At 49.6% G+C, this 18,065-nt stretch overlaps 1 protein-coding gene across 5 annotated transcripts in view; it reads left to right on the forward strand.

The window, feature by feature from the left end:
• The window catches only part of BICDL1 (BICD family like cargo adaptor 1), an 80,085-nt gene that overhangs the window by 58,361 nt on the left and 3,659 nt on the right, over window positions 1–18,065 (forward strand). For 2 of the 5 annotated variants that reach the window (XR_015144645.1, XM_086348246.1), the window contains exons 5-9: window positions 2,402–2,581; window positions 3,487–3,705; window positions 4,687–4,830; window positions 10,127–10,257; window positions 17,331–17,451. Coding sequence is in view for 4 of the 5 variants with exons in the window: in XM_086348246.1 (XP_086204372.1) it covers window positions 2,402–2,581; window positions 3,487–3,705; window positions 4,687–4,830; window positions 10,127–10,257; window positions 17,331–17,451 (795 nt within the window). In the remaining variant the exon portion in view is untranslated. Of the gene's footprint in view, window positions 1–2,401; window positions 2,582–3,486; window positions 3,706–4,686; window positions 4,831–5,194; window positions 5,578–10,126; window positions 10,258–17,330; window positions 17,452–18,065 lie in introns of those variants that run through there. The other 3 variants (XM_086348247.1, XM_086348249.1, XM_086348248.1) reach the window with 3 other exon arrangements.

Here is an 18,065-nt window from a genome sequence, read left to right on the forward strand (position 1 = left end):
TGCAAAGCATTTTGTCAATTTAATATGCCGTTTGTAATTGTGCCAAAGGCTTCCTAGGCATATCTTAAAAAAAAAAAAAAATCAACCTAATTTCTTCTTTCTGAGTTTCCTCAAAACCAGAGCTGGAGGAGTTCCCACTGGACCAGCACGTATTGCTGACCCACTGGAACCATGCAGGGCAGGCTTGCCAAGTCCTTTGTCATTCTGTGAGCAGCCAGGCTCAAATCCTTCCTAGTTAAGGCACACCCAGACCACTGGTGCCATTAGCCAAATGTTCTCTGATACTGACCAGCAGAGGAGAGGCTCCCAGGGCACCCAGAGGGATAGCTGAAGGCTCTGCAAGGCAGCTTGGTCCATTCATGAGAACCACAGAGCTTCGAGTTGCTGCCTGCTGCCCCTGGGCTCTGTATCTCTGCAGGAGCCACAGACCTACGTCAATGATAGTCTGGAAAAGAGAGTATGGCGTTCCGTCTTTTTAATGAACAGGGGTGACCGAAGATGCTATTTTATTAAAGGATTAACTAAATTTAAATCCCAGGAAGTTCTTCTCCCCACCTCCACCTCCCAAAGTGTATTTTCAGTCGGGGGACGGGAGGTGAGCAGCCCTCACGTTACAGAGGTAGGAAACACTGCTCCTGTACGTAGCGTGCGGACAGTGCACAGCAGCTAGCCAACAGACTGATTCTGCAGTTCGGGGCTGTTGTGGTGAAAGTAAGTGCAGGGATGGAGTGTACCAGTAAGAGTGTGGTGTTTAGCAGCCATGGTGGAGTCTCCCTTTACATTCAACAGTAATAACCTCATCAGGTGGCAAATGCCCTGTTTGGACTCCACAGGGAAGGGGCCACAGAGAATGCAGAGAGGGGTGAGGCAGTGGCAGCGAAAGACAGGGAAGGAGCCCTGGCCCATGAGTCGTGATGCCTGCGTTGCCGTCCCCTCTCTACACGGGTGTCGCTCTCCTCCTCTGAGCCGCGTGTGCTGTGGAAATCTATCACACGCGTGCTCCTAAAATCTGTCCCCCGCTAAGGGCTTCACCTGTAATCAGTGAGTAAGGTGAGACTGCCTCTCTCGTGAGTTTGGGAACTCTTGGTATACAACCCTTTTCCCCTTCACGTTTTCAGCAAAGTACAACATGCATATAGTAAAGCATACAGACCTTAGGTGTATAGCCCACTGAAGCTTTTATCGGTACCTGTGTAACCACCATCCAGGTCAAGACAACCCATCGTTAGCACCCATAAATCTTCCTCCTGCACCCTCCCAGTCAGCACACTGTTTCTTCCTCAAAAGCAAACCTCTCTTCTAACTTTTATCTCTTTTATCTCAAGTTTTGGAACCTTTTATAAAGAGAATCATACATTATAAATTGTTTTGTGTCTGGCTTTTGCTGAACATCAGTGTCTGAAAAGCTCACCCCCATTGTGGCATGAGAAGCAGTGTGCTCTTCGTGCTCTTGTGGCGTGCTGTACAGTATTGCAGGATGTGAGCATACCCATTCTGTTTTTATTGGTATTCAGATTGTTCCTGTGAGTGGCTTTTGTGGATAACGCTGCTGTGAACGCCCGGGTTGTCTTTCATGTACATTTCAGTCATTTATTACTGGGTCTGCACCTAAGAGTGGAACACCTGCATCAAAAGACACGTGTGTATTTCACTCGCTAGAAACTTGCCGAACAGTTTTCCAGAGGTGCACGTCATCTTCCATTCCGACCAGCAGTGAGAATCCTGGTTATTTTACATTGTCATCAAAACCTGATATTATTATTCTGTTACTATTATTTTTCTTAGCCATTCTGGTGAGAGTCTAACGGTGCCTTATTTTGTCTACCTGTAGGTTTGTGTGTGCAACTTTTTATTCTGGAGAATTTCAGACAAACTCAGAATAGTACAATGACATGCCATGTACCCCGCTGTCCAGATCTACACACCATCCATCCCTGGCCAGCCCCACCCTATCTTCATGACATCCACTTGCTCCCCTCTCATATTATTTTGAAGTAAAATTTAGCCATATTTCTTTAATGTCATCAGCTATCTAGTCAGCATTCAAGTTTTCAGTTATCTTAATAATATCATAATTGTTTTCCATATTTTTCTTTTGAGGCAAGATACAAATTAAAATGTGCCTGCATGTGGCAGTCGGGTCATATGTCTTTTAAGTCTCTTTTAATCTGTAGGCTCCCCTTTTGTTTTTTTCTTTTTGAAATTTATCTACTGAAGAAGCTGGACTGTTTGTCCTGTAGTTTCCCACATCTGGATTTTACCAACCGCATACCCTGAGTGCCATCTCCACTCCGTGTTTTCCTGTAAATTGGTGGCAGGTTCCGGAAGCATGGTCAGGTTCGGGGTGGGTTTGTCAGCTGGGGCTTGGCCCCCTCACCCTCCTTTGCTGTCTCCCCGAAAGCTGCACCAGAGCCAGCTGGAGCTGCAGGAGGTGCGGCTCTCCTACCGGCAGCTGCAGGTGAAGGTGGAGGAGCTGACCGAGGAGAGGAGCCTGCAGAGCTCTGCCGCCACCAGTGCGTCCCTGCTGTCCGAGATAGAGCAGAGCATGGAGGCCGAGGAGCTGGAGCAGGAGAGAGAGCAGGTGCTGGCGTGCCCCCGGCCCTCCCGCTCACCCCACGCCTGGGGTGCCGTGGTCTGCACGTGTGCAAGCCCCTCGGCCTGCTGGCTGGAGATGTCCTGAGGCGGCCTCTTAGGAAATGCTTGTTGACTAATCAGCCTCAGAACTCTGGTATTGACAGGGTTCTGGAACATTCGTGATCCACCTGATCGGCTTCTTTTCATATTACCCGTGACCACTCATTCCCCTAATTATATGGGGACTTCCTCCAAAAGTAACTGACTATACCAAGAATTACTTTATGTGCAACTGGGAGGGACCTGAGGGCAGAGGATATAAGAACCGGGAGTCTGTGCAGTTGTGCGGGAGAAGGAAATGACAACCCAGTCCAGTGTTCTTGCCTGGAGAATCCCATGGACAGAGGGGCCTGGCCAGCTACAGTCCATAAGGTCGCAAAGAGTCGGACACAACTGAGCAACTAAGCACACGAAGTTGTACGGGGCCCAGAATAAGTACATGTTTCTTGGGACAAGTAATTTAAAAAAAAACCTTTCCTGGAACTAGACTCCTGGACTCGTGTGCTAGAGACAGACGGTGCTGGCCATCTCCCTGGAGCCCCTGCTGCTGCTGCTAAGTCACTTCAGTCGTGTCCAACTCTGTGCGACCCCATAGACGGCAGCCCACCAGGCTCCCCCGTCCCTGGGATTCTCCAGGCAAGAACACTGGAGTGGGGTGCCATCGCCTTCTCCAATGCATGAAAGCGAAAAGTGAAAGTAAAGTCGCTCAGTTGTGTCCGACTCTTAGCGACCCCATGGACTGCAGCCCACCAGGCTCCCCCATCCCTGGGATTCTCCAGGCAAGAGGACTGGAGAGGGGTGCCATCGCCTTCTCCGCTCTGGAGCCCTAACCGGGGTAACTCTTTGCCGCAGCTGAGACTGCAGCTCTGGGAGGCCTACTGCCAGGTCCGTTATCTCTGCTCGCACCTGCGCGGAAGCGACAGCGCTGACTCGGCCGTCTCCACGGACTCCTCGATGGATGAGTCTTCAGAGACGTCATCGGCCAAGGACGTGCCAGCCGGCAGCTTGCGCACTGCCCTGAACGAGCTCAAGAGACTGATCCAGAGCATCGTGGATGGCATGGAGCCCACGGTAAGAGGCCGCACTGAGTGCTCCGGGCTCCGCAGGGCCTGGAGGCTGAAACCGAGTCCAGAGGGTGAGGTTAGCCCTGGAACCCGGAACCTAATAAAGTCTGCAAGAATGCCTTCTGAGCCCTTGTCGGAGCTCACTTCCCACAGGGGAGCAGGCACAGGGACTGATCAGCCCCCAGAGTCCCTCCCTGCAGGCTCAGGGTGAGGATGAGGCCTCGGGGCCTTGAGTGTGAGCACTTTCCTGGGAGGCTGTGAATGTAGAAATTTGGATCCTGGTAAAAACTGCAAGTTGCTCTTCTGTTGTCCACTGGTCCTGGTGGTGGAGGTAATCGTGAATAGGCAAACTTAAAAGATCTGAAGCTTCTGCTCAAAGGCTAGACGTGAGCACGGAAAGTTGAGACGATCAACAGCCGGGCCTTTTAGAATTCCAGACATGGCTCCTCTGGTGCAGAAGAGGAACGTTCCCATGGGCAGACAGGCCTTTCTTCCAGCTTCGTGTCAGATTCCTGCCAGACTCCCCCTCCATTTACACCCACAGCTCGAGGGCTGTTGTTTCTCATCAGGTTCCTCCTCCTGCAGGATGGTTGCGTCTCTCTCCCCGTATTAGGTGAAGCTAGATGAAAAGGTGGCTGTCCTGCCAAGGTGGTTCATGGGACGCGCTGTAGTGCGGAGGCTGGGCCAGCGTGGGAGAGCGAGCTGGTGGAGGGGTGTGCTCTTGGCGTGTGCAGTTTCCCTTCTCCAAAGCCTGAAACAAACTTCTAGTTATTGTCTGCACGTCGAAACTGAGCAAGACAGCCTCTCTTCTCTAACCTTCTGTTTCTTCGTTCTGCTTCTCTTTTTTTCTCCCATCCCCCCACCTTGCTCTTCCCCAAACTTAACCGTCTCCCTGCTCCCCTCCCCTCTTCATCTCTCCCATTAACCATCTCCCCACTCCCCTCCACTCTCACCACCTTTCTGCTTGGCCGGCTGACTCTGCTGTCAGAGCGCCCGGAGAATTGACGATGACTCCTTAGAAGAACAGATAAGGCAGACCAGTGAGGATTCGAGAGCCCTGAGGGAACTCATGGAGGGAGAGAGGGGTAAACTGAGGCAAAGCCTGGAAGAGCTGCAGCGGCTGCACAGTCAGGTGAGCACCCCCGTCCTCAGCCCAGTGCAGGATGTTCATGGGCTCCTGCTCCTTGGGACCCCTGTGAGTCCCCCTCTCCATGTCTCTCTGAGAAGGGCTCTCCTCTGATGGTCGGACCCTCAGGGGTAGTGACCTGAAGCTGAGATGAGCTGGGTGTCTTCAAGAGAAGTCAGTCCTCAGGTTTAGACCACAGTGAAATCGTTAGGAATGAGAATAGCCAAGGGACTTCCCTGGTGGTCCAGTTGCTAAGACTATGCGCCAACGCAAGGGGCCTAGGTTTGCTCCCTGGTCAGGGAACTAGATCCCTTATGCCACAACTAAAAAGATCCCGCCACAACTAAGAACAGCTCTCCATTTCCTTCAGGACTCCCAGCCCTCTACAGAGCCTGAATAACCATGTGGACTCTGATAGTTAAGAGTGCCACAGCTCCCAAGACACATTTAGAAGTTTGTCCAGCAGCTTCTGTGCAGGAAGTTTGCAAACCAGGGGACAGTTGATCCCTTGAGGGCCTGAGCTCTTTGTGAGTGCTGTCACCTCTGCCAGCCGTATTTCAGCTTTCGAGGCACTTACTGCTGCTTTTGCTGTTCCCTTCCTGTTTAATCGTGATCTCATCTCTCGAGAACACCAGAGAAGGACATCTGTATTCTCATCTGAAAAGTTTTAAAGGGCTTAGGAGCGGCCCCACCCAAAAAGGAGCTTCTAAAATCTACCTAGGAGATAAATAAAAGCTCTTCCTTTTGACTGAAGTCCTGTATGGAGGTTCTGTCCCATTTGCAGGGCACACCAGACAGGTACCCCTTTAAACCCTGCCCCCTTCTTTCCTTGTCCAAAGCTAGTCCTCCCTTCCTGCTACAGGAAGAGGTTGCTGAAAGATGGAATTTAAGCCGGGCTTTCACTTCATTCGGTATTTCTTAAATGTAATGGAACTTACAGAAATAAACTTCTGCCTTCGGGTTGTACCCATTAGACTTCCTGGTATTATTCTCTTGGAAGATACTGGGAGACAAGTCATCACTGCTCTCTTCTTTTTGTGAGTGACCAGATAAGAAGGGCAGAAGGATGCTACTGAAAGCTGTATCTTGTTCCTGACCAAGCCCTGGGCAGTAGGTTTGGACAGCCAAAAATACTCTTGTGCCTAAAACCTAAGACCCTCTGGTGGTCGTTTAGCCAGAAGGGTTGGCGGCAGGAGGGATCATACCTTCCAAATGGGTAGAATAAAATGCAAAAGAAAGTGGGCCTTAAAGTTATTTGGATTAATAAAAGCCGCTTTGTTGCTTCTAGAAGCCCGAGAGGGCATTATTTGACCCAGAAACATAAGGTAGAGGTTGCTGAGAGTCTACTATGGAACAATTAATATTTAGGAAGTCATCTCTACCAGAGAATTTTCCTTAAAAGTTCAACTGACAACTGATTTAGGTCAATTCCTATGGATTCCCTTTAAAAAAAAAAACCTATCAAGCAGATGGTTACATTCAGTCCCACATAAGATACAGAGTTGGGCCTCTGCCAGGGCTTATGAGTACCCACAGGCTCAGTCAAAGCCACAGACCTCTCAGCCAAGTTGCGTCATCCAGGAGTGTCCCTTAGGAGGGACTCCGACTCCCGGGGCAGTGGGCAACGCAGGGGTAGTTGCCAGGGCTGTGGAAATGGCAGCCTCAGGGTGGGCAGGGGTGCCTCCTGCAGTTAGCTCAGTTCGTGCCTGTGCCCTGAGACCCTGAGAGGCTCAGGTGGATGTAAGATGAGGGGAGTCAGACCAGCTTCGTACCCTTTGCGGAGCCCAGCTCAGGTGACTTGGGGCTGAGGTCCAGCCTCCCCAACAGATGGTCCCACCTCCACTGCCACTGTTTTCCTGCCTGAGTGTTCTCTTCTGTCCTGGAAACGAGGCCAGAGGTAAAAGGTGTGTGGGACCTTGACGGTGAAGTGCCCACACTTCCCCACCCCTCAGAAGCCTACCCAGATTCTAAACTAAAAGAGAGCCCAGGTTCTAATTAATCATCACCTGTTTGAGGCAAAGCCCCAAAGCCAGACCTGCAGACTTGCTCCTGCCCTTGTGCTGGCTGTGCCCGGCCCCCTCTGCCCCATCCCTGCAGCTCCCCAGGGAGGGCTGGCCATGGGGTCTGGAGCTGCTGCCCGGAGGCAGGAGGACCTGTGGGGCAACATGACAAGTAGTTCTCCCAAGCCAGTACACCAGGTCCTGGGAGGCAGAGTAAGAGAAACAGTCTCACCCCATCATTTGGCTCCTTTAGGCTTGACTGAAGCACATGCCAGTTACTCCAGGGACGTGAACACTCAGGGGAACGTGAGCCAGGAGCAGCTGAGCCTCTCACTGATGAGGTCTGGGTGCCCCCTCCTCTGAAATCTCAGCACGTTATGTCTCCTCCAGCCTCCCAGCCACTGTCCCCCTCAGAACTTCATTCTTTCACACCTTGCCTTTGGTCATCACTTCCCTAGCCACTCACCCTTCAGATGGTCTGGAGTGATCTTCTGAATCACGACTTGAAGGTGGGACACCCCTTGCAATATTCTCAAACCCTCATGGCCCCACGGTCTGGCTGTGTCCGACCGTCCAGCCTTTGCTCCTGTTTCTTTTTCACTGCCTCTGCTTTAGCAGAATTGAACGTAGGTTCCAGATGGGCGTGGCACGGGCTGCCCTTGCGTTCCCACAGCTGGGTCTTTTATCCCAGTCTTTCTCTCTCCCTGGAAGACTCCCCTGCACACACAGCCCTCCTCATCCTTCAAGTTCCTGATCAGGTTTCACTTCCTCCTCGAAACTCTCCTGCCTCCCTTGCTCAGGGAGTCCCCGGCCCTGCTTTGTCATGGTTACCCTCACTCCCTTCTCACCTTCCCCTTAGAGGCCTTAGAGGGCCGCCTGCACGGATAGGCTCCAGGTCAGGCACACCTCTCTGTCTTCTCTTGAAGCGCCTAGTGCATTCAGTGCCTTACCTAGAGCAGGCACTCAAATGATTGTCAGCCCCAGATGTATGACCTCAAGTTTCCTTTGATGCTGTTCAATTTCAAGGACACCCACCTTAATGGGAAAGAGTGGGTTTAGGGGTTGCTGTAACCTAAGTCAGCAGATAAACCAGCTGTTAACTGGAAGGTCCTCCGTGGAGGGGAGAGAAGGGGTGGCGCTTATACTCTGAGCTGGGCCCTTGAAGTTATTTATTTCATTTGATCCTCATGACAACTTGATGGCAGGGGATAGTTCCTTTTATTCCTGCTTTTTATCGAATTCATGTGCAACTCAGAGAGGGTAAATCCTTTGTCACTCCTAAGCTGGCGGTCTCTACCTTGGTCAGGTTTTCCAGGCCACAGCAAAAAGTTCTTGTGGAGTTTTATCTGGAGACTGTGACACGTTGGCATTTCCTGCCTAGCATGTAGTTTTATCTGTTGCCGACTCAGCTGGCAGAACACCTGGCTGGCTCGAGGCCATGTCAGGGCTCATTTGGTCTGAGGAGGGCTGGCTGTCTCTGCTAGGTGCTTTCTGGGTCTTGAGTTCTGGCTTATCAGGCTGCAGAACCTGCTAAGAATAGGGTGAGGCTGGGCTTCTCACCTGATGCCTTGTCTGCCTCAGAGCTCACTGCACCTGCATGCCCTGGCCTCTGCGGATGCCCAGCACCCTGAGGCTCATCACCAGAGCTGTCCCCTTCATGGACGCACAGAGCACAGGCCCTGACATTCCCTCCCGCACACCTGAGAGTGCAGAGTCCACTGCATATAGTAACAAGTTGTCCCATATCCCTCTTGACTGGTGTGCGTCCTCTGATTTACTCCTGAGTGGCTGCTACCCCAGGAGCTGGCACCTCTGTTGTCTCAGCTTATAGAGCCAAAGGTATCTCAAGAGAAGCTTGATCTTCAGCCTTAGTCCTGGGGCGTTTGCTCAGCTTCACTGTCAAGGTGATCAGATCTAGGCCTCAAAGAGCAGAAAGGTGATGTCTTTCCCCTTGTGGGAGAGACAGATCTGCATGGATGGATCCTTCCTTGGAAAAATGTCAAAGGCATGTGTAATAGTTAATAAGAGGGCAGGGTCAGGCGTCCTGACTCCAGTCTGATTCTATCGACTGTGAGAAGGAGGGTTCCCCGCCTTCCATTCATTCAACAAATATTTTTTGAAAGCTCTACCAGCCAGGGTTTCTGGTTGCAGACAACTGAAACTCACTCTGCTTAACTTGAGCAGAAAAATAATATACTGGAATTAAATCTGAAGCATCACAGAATCAATAGGCAGGCTGGAGAACTGAGCTCCAAAACAGGAAGGAGCCATGGGAAGTGGGGTGACAAAACCATTTGCTGTCCGTGCAGTAATCTCCCACTGGCCAGTGGTTTGCTGTACCCCTTAGAGCTATAGCCCCAGGTAGGGGCCCAGGTACCTAGGAAAGGAGGTCTCTTCCTTTGGCTTCCTTAGTGGGTGGGCATGCTTTGCCTCCTGCCGAGGCCCATGCAACTAGGAATGCCCCAGATGGGAAGGAATTCTGGGTGCTTGACAAGCCCCAAAATGACAGCTGTCCACTGCACAGGCACTTGGGGATTAAGCATTGTTTCTGGTCAGGCTCTGAGACACACATATGGATAGGACATGCTTCTTGCCACGGCAGAACACAAGGTGTGTGAGACGTCGCTGTGTACAGAGGGTGGGGTAAACTCTGGTCACTGAGGGAGCCACCAGGAGGGGCGCCTCACCACCGAAGGGTGACTCTCTGTGAGTGGACTCTGATGCCATTCACAGAGGCATGGACCATAGAGAAGGTAAGAGGCTTGAAGTGAAAGATGACAATGTTTTTCTGCCTAAATTCCCTGTGGCTTTGACCTGGGGAGCTGAAGGAAGAGGATGGGAAAGCCAGGCTGCGTCTAGTGCTGTAACAGAAACGGGAACCAGGTCCCAGGCTCTGGGGCCAGCCAGGGTCCGTGTGGGGCACAGGGCAGTGTTCCATGTCGAGTGGAAGATGACTGGAAACAAAACTCGAGTCCCTATCCCCCTAAATGTGTTCCCGGGCCCTGGTGCGCACGTGGCCTTCACTCAGCAGCTCCCAGAGAGTGCCTGCAGGTGAAGGAGGTGCCGTGGTGTGCACAGGGGGACCAGGCCCCGGCTGCAGCAGAGGAGTGAGCGCCCCGTCCACCGAGCTCCAGCTTCGCGTGTGGTCCCTCCCTCCTGGAGCGGGGGGGCAGTGGGAAGTCACCAGTCTGCCCCGCACAGGCCCTGAGCCCGCCTGGGCCTATTCTCTTCTCCCTCGGGAGGGAGACACCCCAGGCCGGCAGCAGTGGTGCGCCGTGTTCATCCCCTTCGTCTCCCACTAGGTGACACTGCTGAGCGTGGAGATGACTGCCCTGAAGGAGGAGAGAGACCGACTCAGAGTGACATCTGAGGACAAGGAACCAAAGGAGCAGCTTCAGAAGGCCATCAGGGACCGAGACGAGGCCATCGCAAAGTGAGTGGGCACGACTTGTTTAACTGCAGGTATTAATAAATAACACGAGAATGTGCTCAGTCTTAGGTGTTAAATCATACAGAAGAATATAAAACTCAAAGAGTTTCCCTGCTCCTCGGAATTTCTCACTCCCCATCCCATCTTCCCGCACAGACACTACTGTTAAAAGTCGGGTATGCATTTTGTGCAGGTTTTTTACATACGTGTATGCAGGCGTATATGCAATACAGTTTTTGTGGACTTTTTAAAAAATCAGTGAGATGATGCTCTCTCCATGGGTTTTTGTTGTTGTTTTCACTTATATCTCAGCATTCCGGTTGCGTTACGCGTGCTCAGTTGCTTCAGTCGTGTTTGACTCTTTTCAACCCCATAGACTGGAGCCCACCAGGCTCCTCTGTCCGTGGAATGCTCCAGGCAAGAATACTGGAGTGGGCCAATCTCATTTTATATATACACACACACACATAATTTTTGTTGTTGTTTTTGTTTTACTATTCATCATAGACATTTTCAAGCATACACAAAAGTAGAAAACATAAGACGAATTCCGACCTACCTACCTCTCAGTTTCAGCGCTGATGAACAGCATGGCCAATGTAGTTTCATCTGTAGCCGTCCATTTCTCCCCCCTCCCCTTCTGGACCATGTTAAGGTGGATCACGAGACATATCATCTCATCCATAAACATTTTCACAGAAATCTCTACCAGAGAGAGACTCTTTATTGTAAAACACACGCCAGAAATATCACACATGTAAAAACTTCAATTTCTTAATATCATCCAGTATCCAGTGTTCAGATTTCCCCAGTTGTCCCGTAAATGTCTTTTTATACTTGATAAGAGTCAGATGCTAAAGTCCAGCATACTCTGTTTAGTTGTTATGTTCCAAAAGGTTGTAACTCTTCCCCGTCTTTTTTTTCGATTTGCATTTACTGAAGAAACCAGCTCTTTTTAATTCATAGTTTTCCTACATTCTGAGTTTGACTGCATCCCCAGAGTGTCACTGAACATTTTTCTTTGTCTTTGTTAATTTCTAGTAAACTGGGTCATTTTAAAATAATGTTTTGGACTTTCTCTGGCAGAGAAGAAATGCATAAACGCGTTCTTGTACATTCAAAACATTTGGCAGTACAAAGGCAAAGACCATATTTATTTCCCATCCTCCTGAAAATTATCTTTGTCAAACATTCAATCTGTCCTGTTTATTGAATCTAAGGAGATAAAGGGTACTAAAATTGTATCTGCTTTGCAGGCTTTATAACACATTAATAACAACATTTGTGCATCACTTTACTGCTTACAAAGCATCCTTTAATCCTAGCCACAGCAAGAAGTAGAGCTTTTTAATCCCAATTTTACAGATGAGGGTGTTTCCCCAGGATCACAGCCAGTGCTGATCACTGGCCTTCACCTCAGTCTCAGGCTCCTTTGCCCTTACCTCAGGGCTACTTGGCAGAAAGCTAAAAGGAGCTTATTTAAAAGAATTTGTAAATAGATGCTATTTGACTTTTTTAAGAAGTAATGTGACATTTTAATTTCTGATTCTAAGATTCCACACATCTTCCCCTTTTCATTTTCATATACCATTGTACCCTCCCTTCTGCTCTCTTCAGTAATTTCCATCATTTCCATTTTGGTTTTATGTTTGGGTCCCCTTTTCTGTCTGGTCAGAATCTCCTATCAAGTTGTCCTTCAATTTCCAGTTCATTTTGGAATTATCCTCGGTTAGAATCACAAACCTACACTATCTTTGCCATTCCTTATGGTTGTAGTTCAGCTCAGTCGTGTCCGACCCTTTGCGACCCCATGAACTGCAGCACACCAGGCCTCCCTGTTCATCATCAACTCCCGGAGTTTACTCAAACTCATGTCCATTAAGTTGGTGATGCCTTCCAACCATCTTATTCTCTGTCATCCCCTTCTCCTGCCCTCAGTCTTTCCCAGCATCAGGGTCTTTTCCAATGAGTCAACTCTTCGCATGAGGTGGCCAAAGTATTGGAGTTTCAGCTTCAGCATCAGTCCTTCCAATGAATATTCAGGACTGATTTCCTTTAGGATGGACCGGTTGGATCTCCTTGCAGTCCAAGGGACTCTCAAGAGTCTTCTCCAACACCACAGTTCAAAAGCATCAATTCTTCGGCACTCAGCTTTCTTCACAGTCCGACTCTCACATCCACACATGACCACTGGAAAAACCATAGCCTTGACTAGACGGACCTTTGTTGGCAAAGTAATGTCTCTGCTTTTGAATATGCTGTCTAGGTTGGTCATAACTTTCCTTCCAAGGAGTAAGCATCTTTTAATTTCATGGCTGCAATCACCGTCTACAGTGATTTTGGAGCCCCCCAAAATAAAGTCTGACACTGTTTCCACTGTTTCCCCATCTATTTCCCATGAAGTGATGGGACCAGATGGAAGAACCATAGCTTTGACTATATAGACCTTTGTCAGCAAAGGAATGTCTCTGCTTTTTAATACGCTATCTAGGTTTGTCATAGCTTTTCTTCCAAGGAGCAAGAATCTTTTAATTTCATGACTTCAGTCACCATCTGCAGTGATTTTGGAGCCCAAGAAAATTAAGTCTGTCACTGTTTCCATTGTTTCCCCAACTATTTGCCATGAAATGATGGGACCAGATGCCATAATCTTTGGTTTTTGAATGTTGAGTTTTAAGCCAGCTTTTTCACTCTTCTCTTTCACCTTCATCAAGAGGCTCTTTAGTTCCTCTTCACTTTCTGCCATAAGGATGGTGTCATCTGCATCTGAGTTTATTGATATTTCTCCCAGCAATCTTGATTCCAGCTTGTGCTTCATCCAGCCTGACATTTCTCATGATGTACTCTGCATATAAGTTAAATAAGCAGGGTGACAATATACAGTCTTGATGTACTCCTTTCCTAATTTGGAACCAGTCCATTGTTCCATGTCTGGTTCTAGCTGTTGCTTCTTGACCTGCATACAGGTTTCACAGGAGGCAGGTAAGGTGGCCTGGTATTCCCATCTCTTGAAGAATTTTCCACAGGTTGCTGCTATCCATACAGTCAAAGGCTTTAGTGTAGTCAATGAAGCAGAAGTAGATGTTTTTCTGGAACTCTCTTGCTTTCTCTGTGATCCAACGGATGTTGGCAATTTTATCTCTTGTTCCTCTGCCTTTTCTAAATCCAGCTTGAACATCTGGAATTTCATAGTTCATGTACTGTTGAAGCCTGGCTTGGAGAGTTTTGAGCATTATTTTGCTAGTGTGTAAGATGAGTGCAATTATATGGTAGTTTGAACATTCTTAGGCATTGCCTTTTTGGAGGATTGGAATGAAAACTGACCTTTTCCAGTCCTGTGGCCACTGCTGCATTTTCCAAATTTGCTGGCATATTGAGTACAGCACTTTCACAGCATCATCATTTAGGATTTGAAATAGCTCAACTGAAATTCCATCACCTCCACTAGCTTTGTTCATAGTGATGCTTCCTAAGGCCCACTTGACTTCGCACTCCAAGATGTCTGGCTCTAGGTGAGTGATTACACTGTTCTGATTATCTGGATCATTAAGATCTTTTTTGTATAGTTCTTCTTTGTATTCTTCCCACCTCTTCTTAATATCTTCTGCTTGTGTTAGGTCCATACCATTTCTGTCAATTGTGCCCATCTTTGCATAAAATGTTCCCTTGGTGTCTCTAAGTTTCTTGAAGAGATCTCTAGTCTTTCCCACTCTATTATCTTCCTCTATTTCTTTGTATTGTTCACATAGGAAGGCTTTCTTTATCTCTCCTTGCTATGCTTTGGAAGTCTGCATTTGGATGGGTTTATCTTTCCTTTTCTCTTTTGCCTTTCGCTTCTCTTTTCTCGGCTATTTGCAAGGCCTCCTCAGACAACCAGTTTGCCTTTTTGCATTTCTTCTTCTTGCGGATGGTTTTGATCACCACCTCCTATACAATGTTATGAACCTCTGTCCATAGTTCTTCAGGCCCTCTATCAGATCTAATCCCTGGAACCTGTTTGTTACTTCCACTGTAAGGGACTTGATTTAGGTCATTCCTTAATGGCCCAGTGGTTTTCCCTATTTTTTCAATTTAAGTCTGAATTTTGCAATAAGGAGTTCATGATCTGAGCCACAGTCAGCCCCTGGTCTTGTTTTTGCTGACTGTATAGTTTCTCCATCTTTGACTGCACAGAACGTAATCAGTCTGATTTCGGTATTGACCATCTGGTGATATCCATGTGTAGTATCGTCTCTTGTGTTGTTGAATAGCAGTGTGGTATTTTGGAGTGAGACCATACTATTACGAATAACAAAGCGTGAAATTGTGTCAAACAATTAGGGAATAAAATGGTAAAATTGGGGTGCTAATTGTGGAAGCCCAGTAAGTTAGAAGTAGAGTCTGGTTTGACAGCTTCTCTGAGCTAGAGAAACAAGAGAGCCAGCCATCAGGCTCTGACCACCCTCTGCCATCTATCTGCACAGGAGGTGGGGGATACAGCCAGAGAAAGTGCCAGGGTGTAGGAGAGCAGAAGAAACAAGTTGTCCAGTCCCCTCCATTAAAATGAGTGCACCTAGCTCCAACACCTGGGTGACAGGAAATTACAAGTCTCCATGGAACCTTGAAATGCATGCCCTTGCCTGCTGCCCTCGACGGAGGCCGAGTCAGCCTCCTGGGGTCTGGCTGAACAGATTAGTGAGTTCTCCCTCCTGAGTAGGAAAGGTTTTGGAGTGAGGCCCTGTCCTTCCTGGCCCTGCCTTTGGAGTGTTAGATCACTCCAGGAGGGCTCTTTTTCTGTCCCTCACAAATGAAATTCTGGGTATACAGAATTCAGACGAGACCTAAGGAATCATGGAAGTGTGGGGCGACCATACATTTGTGTAGGGCCGAGGATCCCAGAGACGGGGAAGCCTGATGGGCTGCCGTCTATGGGATCGCACAGAGTCAGACACGACTGACATGAAGTAGCAGCAGCAGTAAGAGTTTTATATACATCGTCTCTGATCTTGGCTGCATTTTAGAATTTTCCCCGCCCCCAACCCCAGGGCCCTCTCCAGAACATTTCTTCAGGCCCCAAACCTCTGGATTTGGGGCAGCTCCTACCCCATGATTCTAATATGCAATAAAGGTGAGACTCGCCCCCAAGAAGAATAACTTCCCTCTCTCCACTGGACAGCAAAAACCTTAAGGTGTTCAGAAAAGTTAACAATTTTATCTCCTTGCAGGTGAAAGGTCCTCAGTGAAAAGAAATCCCAGGGTGGCATCTACCTTACACAGGCAGAGGGCTCAGTTACTAGTGGTTTCATTTATACAAGGGATTCGCCTAACCCTTTGAAATATTCCTTTTTAAAACTGATTAATGTATTGTTCAGGGGCTTCTACAGCTTTAAGTTTTCCTTGTTTTGTGCTTTCTCATGAATAAGCTCCAAGATGCCCTACTGAGCAAACGTTCCGAGGGTGCCGTCCCAGGCTGTGACTGACACCTAGGCCCCCAAGGTGGGCCCAGCTCGAGGGCTTTCCGGAAGGAAAGGGTTCCCCTGTGTGCCCGGCGGGCCGCAGCTGCCCCTGGACCTGTGCCCCTCTGGCAGCGGCGTTAGTCAGCACATTCCGGAGTCTTCAGGCTGCTCGTGGCGCCACCTGCCGGGAGACGCCTGTAAGCTCAGGAGGCTTCCCTGCCGCGGGGCGCCGGGGGTTTGCGCTGACTTTCCAGGACCGTGGGATGGGCCCGCCGGGCGTCCGTGGCAACCGGCGCCAGGCAAGGATTTCCGCCTCTCGCGACCAGCCAATGGCAGCAGCCGTGACGCTTGCGGCGCTTGAGACACCGGCGTTCATTGGCCAGGCTCGGCTCCTGTCCAGGCAGCCGCAGTGTGGGTGGGCGGACCCTCTGCGAGCAGCCGGGAGAGTCCGGGATGGGTGGGTGGGGCGCCGGCACGGAGCCCCGGCGTGTCAAGGGAGGTGACCAACTGCCCGGTGGACTTGAGGCCACAGAGGAAGTGCTGGTCGCGCGGTAGCCCGAACGGTTCACCCCAACTTCCTTCTGGTTGAGCTTGGCTGTGACGGGGGCTGGGCAGCCTCTGAGGGTGGGTCCTCACAAGGCCATGCGCATTGGTCTACGGCCCTAGGTGATGAGAGCCGTCTTAGTTTTGCCTTTTCATGTGAAAGGTATCAGTCCCTGAAAGGCTAAATACTCATTTGGCAGCAGGACAACCACTGCCACCTTATAGAAGGTACCCAGCTAAGGCTCTGCCACTTTATTCCCATTACCTGGTGTCCCTCCAAAGTTACTTTTTGCATTGAACCACCATGGTTTAGGAATGCTGGGGAAGGTGAATAAAGTATGTAAAACACATCAAAATGTGAAAATACAAAATGCAGAAGTGTGGGAGCAATTACTCATCAATGGTCATCATCCCAAGAGAACCAAGTAGACATTTTTGGGTGTGACCTTCAAATATACACTGGCAGGTTTTCTTGTACAAAGCTAGTATCATATGTGACCTTGTCTCTTGGTTCTTTTTTACACTCAGCATAAATCACGAGTGTTTCCCCACTGTCAGTAAATATTCAACATTGTGGTTGTTACTGGGAGGTGACTGTATTCCATCATATAATCTCCCACAGGTCCCCTAATTGGCTACAGTGATTAGCTGAGCTGTGCAGCACTGTGTGGCTGCCAGTGCACACACCCTCAAAAGAGGGGGTTGCTAGTAGAAAGGGGGCACCAATGGGTTAAGTCCAACTTCCATGGGGACTGGTCTTTTGGGGGAAAGATGAAGGCAGCAGCCCCTTAGTGCTGTGAGAGGTCTTTGATCTCTGGGTTCCAGTCCTGATTTAAGTATCCTCTGTTAATCACTTTAAGATGGCGGTCAGATAATCCTTTCACCTACAGCTTGTTTATGAAAGTTGAGAAAATGTGTATGAAAGCATGTTGCACAACTTTCCAGTCCTCTAGAAGTAACACTGTAGTTACAGTTAGTTTGTTGTGAGCTTGGGGTCAGAGACTGTTTCCTTACCCCGTGGATGCCAGGTGCCCCGGGCAGAGGACCTGATGCTCTGGCACAGGGTGTCTGCGCTCACCCCGGCCTGTGTGTTTCCAGGAAGAACGCTGTGGAGCTGGAACTCGCCAAGTGCAAGATGGACATGATGTCTCTCAACAGCCAGCTGCTGGATGCCATTCAGCAGAAACTGAACCTCTCGCAGCAGCTTGAGGCTTGGCAGGTAAAGGAGTCTGTGAACCCAGCCTGAGTGTAAAGATGGGTTTGTTACTGGAGGGTCCCGTGTGTGCAGGTGAGCAGTGATTCGTCTTCACTGGGTGAGAGTTGGGGTTCCAGGCCCCAGGCCCTGAGTGCCTGGAGGAAGCTGCTCTCAAGAGCGAGGAACCCAGCTGTGCCGACCTCCAGGCTTGAACAGGGGCCTCCTTCAGCCGCTTGCCTTGGCTTTGATACTGCTGTCAACGCTAAGGGCCCAGGAAGCCCTGTATAACTGACTGGATTACTGGATGCATGTCATTCCGACACCCTTGGGTTGTTAGCGGCTGCTGCTCTTCCCTTTCTCAGAGGCCAGCTTCCTTCTTCCACAGAGCACCGTCCTGGCGCAGGTCTGGGGAAAGTGAGTCAGTGTGTCTGTCTCTAGCACCACAGGTGTCAGAGTCCAGTCAGCCTGCCCTGTCCCAGGCCCCGATGCGCTCCCCACTGGGCCAGGGCCACGACTTGCTTTTTGTTAATGAGATTGCTGCTGCTGCTAAGTCACTTCAGTCATGTCCGACTCTGTGCAACCCCATAGACGGCAGCCCACCAGGCCCCACCGACCGTGGGATTCTCCAAGCAAGAACA

Source organism: Bos grunniens, chromosome 17, assembly GCF_055505025.1.
Source record: "Bos grunniens cultivar Pamir isolate PY7600 chromosome 17, Bosgru_T2T1.0, whole genome shotgun sequence".
NCBI lineage: Eukaryota > Metazoa > Chordata > Mammalia > Artiodactyla > Bovidae > Bos > Bos grunniens.